Consider the following 12106-nt stretch of genomic DNA (forward strand, 5'->3'; position numbering starts at 1 on the left):
TGTAGTATATCAGAAGAATTATTTTTTCAAACTCTAGGAGCAAAACAGTAACAATTCAGTAATATGATAATAATCTCCATAACTAATCATATGCTTAATACTTGCAAGTCAAATTTATGTATGAGACAGTGAAGATGATATGAAATGATGATAGTCTCATACTCAAAGATGTAGTGCTTGCACTTAGCAAAAAATAATTTCAGCTGGCTCACCTAATAGCCTATAAAAAGGTGTCTCATTACCAAGGTGTCACACAAGAAACATCTCATGATGAGTAAAACTAGAGAGCTGTCTTACAACCTTTGTAATGTTAATATTGCAGAAGATACTGATTGCATTGGTTACAGAATACTTTCTAAACTAGGTCTGCATAAACCTTATGCACACTGAAGTTTTTAGTGATTTTGTCCTATTTGTCGTTTGCTTCACAATAAAATAAAAAAACAAATGTTCACAGTTGTAGGCACGTTCTTTACATGAAGTGATGTAAACCCTAAAAAAAAAAAAACAACAGTGAAATTCCTGGTTGCGAGGTAGCAAAACATGAAAAATGCCAAGGGGGAATACTTTTGCAAGGCACTATATATTGATATAAATTTGTCAATAACAAAGTTCAGCGTGTCACGACATAACTTTTTCAGAATCACTGGGATTGGCAGAAACATTTCAAAGTTATTTCCACATAAAGTGACACATACCAGAATTAAAAAATGGGGTTCTGTCAGAAAGATGAAAACTTTCTTCTGTGTAAGGGATTAAAGCTAAGAGATTAAAGCAAGACTAGCTGTGATTTAGGCATTTATAGTCATGTTGTATTTTATAGGCCAGTCATGGCGAACCTTTCACAGGCCAAGTGCCCAAACTGTAGCCCTAAACCCAATTTTTTTTCCGAAGTGCCAACCAATCCTATTATGTAAATAATTGATTGTAACCTTACCCTTGCAGCCTTCTCTTCTCCTCAGCAGGGGCATCATGCTCATGCTCATGCATGCTGGCCACACATTGAAGCTGAGCCACTCCCAATGCCCTTTCCAGACACAGCAGTTGGATTGATCTTTCTGAAAAAAAAATTTGTGATGTAACTGTGGAATAAAAGTGCAAAAATAGGATCTTACCCGGTATAGGGTTTTTGTCTAGTGCTGAAAACTCACTCACCTGGTGGGGTTGTGGCAGTCACAACTCCTTTCTGCACAAGTAATGGTGGTGGTCAGCAGCGGCCCCGAAAGTTAATAGTATCATAAACGGGGAGAGGAATACGGGTGTAAGCCGCGCTAAAACCACAGAATCCAGAAGATTTTAAATAAATCCCTTTATTTTCATAAGTCTACGCGTTTCAGAGATATAACCATCTCCTTCTTCAGGACAAGGGAAATCATACCGGTTTATGATACTGAAAAAAAATTGCAGCATATTAGACAGAGAATTTAGCATGAAATGCAATCAGATTTCACCCTGTAATCTACATCTATATTTCAAAGTATGAACATCTCAAAAGCCCATAAAGATGTACGAGTTGCTACCCTCCCCTTTGATTGTGTAGTTATGTCCCCCTTCCTGGGCCACTTCCTGGTAAACATGTCCCCCATCCTGATATATATTTCCTACATTCTGGTATATTTGTCCCTATCGTGGCCCCATCCTGGTAAATATACCCCATCCTGGCATGTTTGTTTTCCCCCATCCTGGCATGCATGTTTTCCCCATCCTGGCATGTTTGTTTCCCCCATCCTGGCATGCATGTTTCCCCCATCCTGGCATACATGTTTCCCCCATCCTGGCATGCATGTTTTCCCCATCCTGGCATGCATGTTTCCACCATCCTGGCATGCATGTTTTCCTCATCCAGGCATTTATGTTTTCCCCATCCTGGCATGTTTGTTTCCCCCATCCTGGCATGCATGTGTAGCGCCCCATCAGCAGTAACGGGAGGATCAGGGTTTGGGACACGGACTGGCACTACAGGGTCCACACTGACCACCATACGGATGAGGAGACTGCCAAAAGGACAGTCGGGCCCCAAACCATCTCCAAGATACGGGTACCCAACCACACTGAGGGTGCCGGGGACAGAGCAACCGAGTCATCAAAACTGGCACTGGAAATACAGGAACCTGAACTAGCCGTCCAAGGGCTCAACTGTGAGTAAAGACTGTTAACTTACAACCCACAGTGTGGCCTCCCTTCTTCGGCGAAAGTCCCCACCATACATCTTCGGGGGCTCAGCCCTACCTGCGGAGAGCCTACCACCACAGCTGCCATTACCACTAGACCTACTGATAACAAACTCAGCAGCGGCAGTTTCACCATCTTAACCACAACCCACAGATTGCGTCACACCAATGACTTTAACCTCCCTTTTAAATACTCCCCATTAAAAAGCATCCCCAGGGTCACAGAACCGGGCAACGGCCAGCATTCACTAGTGACACAGCATCCCCGTAAATATACGGCCCGGGATCGAGTACCCCATTGCCCTGGGCGACATGTTTCCCCCATCCTGGCATGCATGTTTCCCCCATCCTGGCATGTATGTTTTCCCCATCCTGGCATGTTTGTTTCCCCCATCCTGGCAGAGCCGCACACAAGTTAAAAAAAAACAAACAAACAAACAACAACTTACCTTCCAACACTCACTCCACTGTTGCGCGTCGCTGGGTCCTCAGTTCCCGTACAGCCAGAAAACGTCATTACGTAGGCGCCGGTTACTGACGCTTCTGCCGTCTCCTAAGCAACAGACCTCTGGTCTAGGAGAGGAGTGTCAGAGAGAGGAGAAATGTCTCCTCCGCTCCAACACAACTTTGAACCGTTAGCGCAACCTCCTCAGCAGTTCAAAGCGGCTGCATGAGGTTGACAGTTGCGCATGCCGGCAGAAAGGGCTCTATGTGCCCAGTCTGTCATGCATGCCACAGGGTCGCCATCACTGTTATAGGCCTTTGGTTATCACCAGTGTCTCCCTACAAGGAGGTATAAGATACATTTCTGGCAGAGAGAGGGTTAGAGGTAAAATCAGTGACACGGACCTGTGTCATTTGATCAAGCCCTCATCTGTACTCAGCTTGGAAATAACACAAGTTGTAGCATGGAGGTCAGGTTTAGCAGAGGACATGATATATACCTGTCTGGAGCTCAGGCAAGTGAAGTACACAACATCTGATTAAGTTGACACAACTTCTGCCACCAGAGGCTGCCTTAAAAAGTCTAAGGTGATGGCAGAGAAATTTGGTGAATGCCAGCTGTTAGAGAAAGGAGCCAGGCCCATTACTTATGAAAGGGCAGATGTGTAACATAAGTGGTCCAGAAAATGGTTGCTTGCATCCATTGATGAAGTTTATGAAGACATTGCCTTTTCACACAGGTCTATAAAGATTGCATTGGCGGAAGAAAAGAGCGTTGTCGGCCTCCTGACTAATGCAACTGGGCATTGCATCTAAGAAGGGCCTTTCATAGTAACTGATGGCATGAACAGTGGGTCTCTTGGCTGATTAAATGGATGAGCCACACTCTTCACTAGACACTGGTGGGTGGTAATGAGCCAATCAGCCACTGTTTGATATATTTTCTTTGAGCCTCTAATGGCAGTGCCGCCATTCTACATTGCATAACACCAGAATAATAACAATTTAAAGTGAACTCTTACCAGTTGAACAGTTAAAGCATTTCTGGTGTGCAAATATTTACTGGTGTTCATTACACTTCCCTAATCTCCTCATAAAACAATTTATTTATTTGCAGTTTGTAACTCCCAAGCACTATATTGGTGTCAAGTTTGATAGAAATTCTGGTGAATTATTATTTATTCACAGTATTATCACCTTTGGCAGCTCAGCCTTCTTTTGATGATGCAATTGTCGGTGTCTTTAGTCTGCCAGTGCAATTTTCATGTGATTACTTTATTCTCAGCTTTGAACTTTCTATGGCCTATCATACGATGGCATTAAGCCAATAAACCAATAGGAACAACATAATAATTAGCAAAACATACATTATGGAACCTTGATGTTTTCTTTAGTATGACAGTCTTTATGTACTATGCATTACGTGATCTATATTCCATGTTTTCAAGTTTAATAAGAAACATTAATATAAAAACTGTATAACACAATTTGGCTCCTACAAGGTAGATTTGCTGTTATGATACAGAAGTTATATATATATACACACTGTATATATAATATTAATGCAGAGAGGGTGCGCGGTTTAAGTTTCTACATAGCTCCAGACATTACATGAACTGGTTTCGTTAACATTTTACTCGCTCCATATGTTCATATTAGTCATCCGGATGAAGTAGTAATGAGCGTCATTTTTATTCTTTGGGAATGTGCTCATATGTTTACTCAGGTATGGGAGTATAATAAATTAAATCAGATGCCACCATGGAGGTTGATTATTTAACAGAAACACAAGTACATCAGTTATTAGTCCCTGCAAGCGAAGGGCAAGTTGACCTTTATGTTCTCTAGAACAATAGTGAAAAGAATAAGTATTTAAGGCATGGAGTGCCCGGCATTGGCAAATACTTCTCTCGTGTGGTAGATATTCTTTAAGACATGTTGTAATTTTCACATGCTGAAGAAGTATTGCTTCTCGTTTCTATTGTCTTTCCTGTCACCTCCTATCTTGATTTGTACAAAAGGTGATTTCTATTGCAGGATGTACATTGCGCTCCTATAAAAGCAGCAGTGTCTGTCGTCTTATATCTAAGTGATCAGGTATTGGGTTCATTAGTAAACACTCTGACGGAGCTTAGGCCATTGATTCACATTGAAGAAATAAAGCCTTTTTTTTAAATGGCAAAATTATACTCATCCACTGGTGACCCTATCAGCCATAGCAAGAGAAGTTGGTTGTTCCAAGTCTGTGATTTCAAGAATATTGTATTTTTACAACATCACAAACTCTTTCAAGTCCCCCAAGAAGGCTGGTCCACTTTTAAAGACAAATGCAATCATTTCAACACTGCAATTGGAATTGATTGCCAATCTCACACTAAACAGGATAAGCATCTGTCGTCATACAGTGTCACGACGTTTAAGAGCATTTGGACTGAAAGCTCACTCTGCAGTGAACAAACCTCTCATTAGCAGAGAGAATCAAAAGACTAAACTCACCTTTGGTGAAGAGCATGTTGTGTGGACAGAGGAGAATTAGTCCACAGTTCATTTTAGTGATGAAAGGAAGTTTAATTTATTTGAGTCTGATGGGAAACATTAATGGGTAAAGACTGAACCCAAAGTGTGTTAAGATGACAGTGAAAGGTGGTGGAGGAAGTTTCATAGTTTGGGAAATGTTTTCTGCAGCAGGAGTTGGACCTCTCATACAGCTAGATGGCAGAGTCTATGCAAGTGTATATCAGAACCTTCTTCAACAACACGTGGTTCCTTACTTGCGTTCATCACTCAATCAGCCAGCAGTTTTCATGCAGGACAATGCCCCCTGTCACACAGCAAAACGGGTAAAGCAGTTCCTTGAAACAGAAAACATTGTAACAATGAAATGACCAGTCCAGAGTCCTGATCTAAACCCAATAGAAAACCTCTGGAAAATCCTTGGTGACAAAGTTATGGCCAAGAAACCCACAACAGTCTAAGGGGTGCTTCACACACAGCGAGCTCGCTGCCGAGATCGCTGCTGAGTCACGCTTTTTGTGACGCAGCAGTGACCTCATTAGCGATCTCGCCCCTGCTGTGAGATCGCTGCTCGTTACACACAGCCCTGGTTCGTTTTCTTCAAAGGCGCTCTCCCGCTGTGACACACAGATCGCTGTGTGTGACAGCGAGAGAGCGACGAATGAAGCGAGCAGGGAGCAGGAGCCGGCGTCTGGCAGCTGTGGTAAGCTGTATCCAAGATAAACATCGGGTAACCAAGGTGGTTACCCGATATTTACCTTAGTTACCAGCCTGCGCCGCTCTCACGCTGCCTGTGCTGCCGGCTCCGGCTCTCTGCACATGTAGCTGCATTACACATCGGGTTAATTAACCCGATGTGTACTGTAGCTAGGAGAGCAAGGAGCCAGCGCTAAACAATGTGCGCGGCTCCCTGCTCTCTGCACATGTAGCTGCATTACACATCGGGTTAATTAACCCGATGTGTACTGTAGCTAGGAGAGCAAAGCTAAAAGCGGTGTGCGCTGGTAACTAATGTAAACATCGGGTAACCATACCCGATGTTTACCTTAGTTACCAGTGTCCGCAGCTTCCAGACGCCGGCTCCGTGCAGGCGCAGGGTCGCTTGCACGTCGCTGCTGGCTGGGGGCTGGTCACTGGTCGCTGGTGAGATCTGCCTGTTTGACAGCTCACCAGCGACCATGTAGCGATGCAGCAGCGATCCTGACCAGGTCAGATCGCTGGTCGGATCGCTGCTGCATCGCTAAAGTGTGAAGGCACCCTAAGAGCTGTGGAAGAGACTGGAAGAAGAGTGGTCTAAAATCACACCAGAGCAGTGTGAGAGACTAGTGATGTCCTGTGCCCGCAGATGTGCTGAAGTCATTCAAAGCAAAGGCCTGTACACTTCCTACTTCCTACTGATTGATGACTGTTGTTACCTTCAGAAAATGTAGTTATAATCTTTCTCTGTGCTACAGTCATTGTTGTTCTCTATTTATGATCATCACGTTTTGGGCAAAATAAAGGTTTTATGTTGATAAACTTTGGATCTTTTGTAAAACACTGTTCTAGTGACATGGTATACCCCTTACAAAAAAACTTCAAATGTTGATCAATGTAGATTACATTATTTCTGAAAAAAAAAGCAAGTGATCATACATTGTTCTCTAATTTTGATCTCCAGTGTATATTTAAAGGGAATTACCATCTGAGAGCATCATGAGACCCTAATTATAGCTATGTCAGTTACTAGGCTGCTTGTGTTAGTTTCGGTAAAATCACTTTTTTATCAGCGAGTTATTGCTAGAAGACTAGTAAACCTGAAGGTAATCATCCATATTCATGAGCTCTGTATAACCCCATATCCACCACTTATTGACAGCTTCCAGCCTATGCAGTGTACACAGGAAGCTGTCATTCAGTGGCATGGGCATTACTTCCAAAATTATAGAAATAAAGCTCACACATGATTCATTTAAAGGATTGGTCCAGGTACAGCAGTAGAACCCCACAAATCAGCCATTGTTGATACAGTTTGATTATTGTTTAATACTCTTTTCATTTATAGAAGCAAGGAAAGGTGAATGTAATTAGCAAAATGGCTTAGTTAACAAAGGGCAATAAATGATTTCAATATTATCCTTTAAATGTAAGTTTCCAATGTGCTCTGTGCATTCAGATCTGTAAATGTCATCATATTTATTTATTGTTATAGGATATTGGAAAGTTTCCAGAAAAAGATAATACTGTTTTAGGGGAAGGAGGAATAACACTCAGTGGAGGTCAGCGGGCAAGAATTTCTCTAGCAAGGTAAGACTATGATTATTTTTTTCAGCTTCCAGCACCATATCTTATAACAGCATTACCTTGCTTTGAATAAATATCACGCAGCAAATCCACTGCAATAATAAAGTCACTTCCTCTGGTGTTGTAATCCTTCTGTGTATGTCATTTCTACTAGTAGCTGGCAGCCATCTAAAAGGTCACTTAGTTTGGTTTTTCAATGCTCCATATATTATAGAACATACCATGTTTTTCCAAAAATAAGACCTCCCCAAAAAATAAGCCCAAGCAGGAATTTTCTGTCTTTTTGGAGCAAGGTTTAAATATAAGCCCTTCCCCAAAAAGAAGCCCTAGTCGTGGTTCAATAATGAAGTGTCCATGCAGCTAAAAAAGTTAAAGAATACTGCAGAACACTTCTTTTCAGAAAACAGACACCCCCAAAAGAAAGAAGACCGAAGATAGAAGACCCCGCGATTATACTCAACAGACACTGAACGGGAGGCCCTGAAGCGGAACACACACCCACACACATCACATCACACCACCCACATCAGATCGCACACCCACACACATCAGATTGCGCACACAATCAGATTGCACACCCTCACACATCAGATTGCACACCCTCACACATCAGATTGCACACCCTCACACATCAGATTGCACATACACACATCAGATCACACACACAATCACACATCATATCACTCACACAATTACACAAGATCGCACACACACACTCACCACAATTGCTTCTGGTCAGCAGAGAATCCTGGGACGCAGTACGGTAGAATGCATGGAGGACCTGCAGTGGAATGCATCAATGCATCAATGCATCAATGCATTCCACCGACAAGTCCTCCATGCATACCACTGCACTGCATCCTATCTTCCCCTGCTGGCCAGAAGCAATCCATATCGCTGGATGTGTTGCATGTGTGTGTGCGATTTGATGTGTGATTGTGTGAGCAATCTCATGTGTGATTGTGTGCGTGATCTGAGGTATGTGTGTATGAAGGTGTGTGTGTGATCTGATGTATGTGAGTGTGTCGGCCAGAAGCAGGGGAGGACCACGTGGAACATACCTGCTGGGAGCGCCTGACGAAGATCGCAGGAGGATCTGAGAGCCACAAAGACATGGTAAGTATGAGTCTCCTGGGAAGGGGGGGTCTACTTTTTGGGGAGGTAAACTTACCCCCAACCGTGTTTCCCCAAAAAAAAGACCTACCCAAAAATAAGCCCTAGTGCTTTTTCAGGGCAATAAAAAACACAGTATCAATAAAATATAGTATGCATCCATGCTTTGTATGTGGAGGTAGCTTAAAAAGAACAGATTAACTTTTACTTAATAGGTCGAACCCTAAATTCAGAGTCAAATATATCTTTATGCTTACCCTTCTGAGTATGTTTGACTACCTAGCTGGGACCTAATTAATTAGATTAATTGAACAGTATAAAATAGGTACTCACCTCCTGCACCGCCACATTTTTATCAAAAGTGGTGTCGGCTTCTCCAGCTCTCGTGTGACATTATTGGAATGGCGCCCGATGTTGGAGGCGAGCATCTATACGTTTTATTATTTTGTTTCACAATTGATGCGTCATTGGCTGGTTGAGGGCACTTGGAGCCTCAGCTATAATGCTACCACACCACCATCGCACTCTCCAGTCATAATTTTCGTGGCAACAAAAAGTTGCACACCAGTCATAGTTGGAAAAGCCATCTTGTGAAACTAAAATTGTAGTCTACAGATGTCTTTAAGCATACTGATTGAGTAAAATACCATACTTAATAGTTTTGTATAGCTTATAAAGAGTGTAACATGCAAATTGTAACCTAAGTACTGTATTTCTGTTTATCCAGAGCTGTATACAAAGATGCTGACCTCTACTTACTGGACTCCCCGTTTAGTTATCTTGACTTGTTTACAGAAAAGGAAATATTTGAAAGGTACGTACTAAGACTTTGGATCAAATATTATCTCTTCATTTTAATTCTATACATTTTTTTAATCTCTATTTTTCTTAAGAACAACTTAAAATTACAATAGGAGAATAGATAAGTATCAAAGCATATAAACAAGTGAATAATACAGAACAACAAAATATGGTCAAGATAAAAAAAATCAGGAGATAAAAAAATTTGCATCCCGAGACATTAGAATAAGACAGTTAACCATGGTATCAGTTTCAAATTAGTTTTATCACCAACTGTAAAGACCATCGAGTAAAAGAAGAAAAGACCAAAAAAAATTTAAATGTATGGCAATAAATATTTTTAATGCTTTTGAAAGCAAATTAACAATTTTTAATGTTCTGATCACATTGTGTTACAGTTTCATTCATAAAGAGAAACAACAATATATTATAGATTCAGTTAAACAACAACAAAAACTTTTTTATTAACTATTGTCACTACAGATTCTGACAGTGCCCAATGGACCTACTAAATCATAATGGGTTTTACCAAAATGACATTCCTTTGGTGGATGCTAATGCATGGAGTGTTATTTTTTCTATCAAAATAACTAAAACTAATAAATAATCTAATGCTGACGTTTACAGCTTCATGTGTGTTTTTCATTTACAGTATGAAAAAGGTCCAAATGAAGTGATTAATTTCAGAACCATATTCATATCAAAATTCTTAAAACTAACTCTGGGATGCGTCTTTTGGCATCAGTTTGATCCCATTTCATCAGCTTATTTATATTGTCACTACCATCTTAGCTTTAACAAGGCTTTCTAAAATTTTACATTGATTATTTATCTTTAGAATGTCCTAGCAGAATGGCAATGAACACAGAGGGGTTAAGATAAAGCATCAAGTACAGTCCTATTCATGAGGGTCACTTTGGGCACAGTAGTGTTGAAGGGAGGAGCCAGATGATGGCCAGAAGGGCTCCACTCCCCTTCCTCAATCTGGTGTTGTGCATGTGTTCCGCCCCGGCTAGGGGGTGCGACACTTACTTGCATCTTCTGCGGCACATCCGCCACCGTCGGAGACGTAGTTGGATAACACATCACAAAAACAGCTTCTTTGCATCTCAACCACAAACGTTTTATTTGGCTTGCAATCTTCATAAGAGACACCTCAGGACAGACATGGCCACTTTCATTCTACACTCCCTTTCTGCTGCCGCTGTTCTGTGGGGTACTTTCCTGTCTAGCCCTTGCCCTGGGTAATAGCCCTCCAGCAGCCAAGTCTGACTTCTGCTCTTCGACGTCTCTTATTTTTCCGGCTTCCTGTGTCCTTAGGACACAATGGAGGAGACCTCCCAGTTCCCAGGCGGACCCTGAAACAGGGCACATTTGCCCCAGGAACCTCTCTGCAGAACTGAACTTCCTCCTGGTCTGTCTGGGTAACCAACTCTCTGTTGCTCCTCCCTCTGTGTTCTGCTAGCACCTGCTCCTATCACTCTTCCTATTGCTAACCAACTATCTATCTACCACTACATCCCCTCCTGCACTCTTGGTCCCTTCATTACACTAAATCATTGTTCAAAATATTACACATTACTACAATATGTATCGGCTAACAGTCCTATTCTTTTCATATTTTCATTCCTATACAGTTATGTATTTAATCACACATGACAGTTTACACTTTATATAACAAAATACAATATCTCCCTGCAATTAAAACTTTACAATAAACACATTATATACTAAAACATCATAGAATATAACATGCAATAATACACTGAAAGATATATATATATATATATATATATATATATATCTATATATATATATATATATATATATATATATATATATATAGATATATATATATATATATATATATATATATACACATACAGTATATATATAAAAAATGGTACACAGTTAGTAGGAGTGGGACATTCCGGCCACACTGTAGTGAAGGTGATCTCTGAGTAGGCCATCTATGTAAAATCCTATAGTTACATAGTGGCATTGTTATTGTTTGCTATTGTTAATTGCTCAGTATTTCCCTTGTACTAGCTTAGCGAAATCTATATTGCGTAATTCTAAAACTGTCATTTTTCCTTATCGTCTTTCAAATGTTTGTATAACTTTGTGGTTCTGTCTACTGACTCTTACATAACCATTACTTTGCTCTACTTGATAAGTATGAAATTATTACGGTATAATTCTAATAAAAAAAAAAAATACAAATTTTATATTTAATCACCAAGCAAACTACAACTACTTGAACATGGTAATAGAAAAGTCCTCAATTTACTTTTCCAAAAGCATCTTTTTCCCTCTTCCCCATAGAATATTTGCTGAAATCTAAAGTAAATGAGCAAGGTATTCAATGAGATACAATGTTGTTAAAGGTGCTTCATTATTTTACATTGTGCATGAAATTTCCTCTCTATAAGACTGGGGACACACCGTCATTAATGCAAGTGAATCGCATGACACTCAGCTCCCGCTCTGCTGGAGTATAAGCCGAGTGTCATGCGACTGTCATACTACTGTGATGCAATCCTGCGATTGCAGCACAGCCGCAGAGGGCAGGGCGGGCGCTGTGGAGGAGAGGGAGGGATTAATCTACCCATCTCTTCAATTGTCAGCTGATGCAATTCTCGCATTGCACTCGCATTACACCGGTGTAATGCGAGTGCAGTGCGATGTTTCTTTCGCACCCATAGACTTGTATGGGTGCGAGTGAAAACTAATCGGATTCCACCCGCAGCATGCTGCGATTGTTTTCTTGATCCAATTAG

The 12106-nt window shown here is 41.1% G+C and overlaps 1 protein-coding gene across 1 annotated transcript in view; it reads left to right on the top strand.

Moving 5' to 3' along the window:
- Positions 1 to 12106, top strand: part of CFTR (CF transmembrane conductance regulator) — a 227079-nt gene that overhangs the window by 112833 nt on the left and 102140 nt on the right. The window contains exons 12-13 of the mRNA XM_075345036.1: positions 7321 to 7415; positions 9253 to 9339. Coding sequence (XP_075201151.1) covers positions 7321 to 7415; positions 9253 to 9339 — 182 coding nt within the window. The remainder of the gene's footprint in view (positions 1 to 7320; positions 7416 to 9252; positions 9340 to 12106) is intronic.

The sequence above is a fragment of the Anomaloglossus baeobatrachus genome, chromosome 4 (assembly GCF_048569485.1).
Source record: "Anomaloglossus baeobatrachus isolate aAnoBae1 chromosome 4, aAnoBae1.hap1, whole genome shotgun sequence".
NCBI classification, from domain to species: Eukaryota; Metazoa; Chordata; class Amphibia; order Anura; family Aromobatidae; genus Anomaloglossus; species Anomaloglossus baeobatrachus.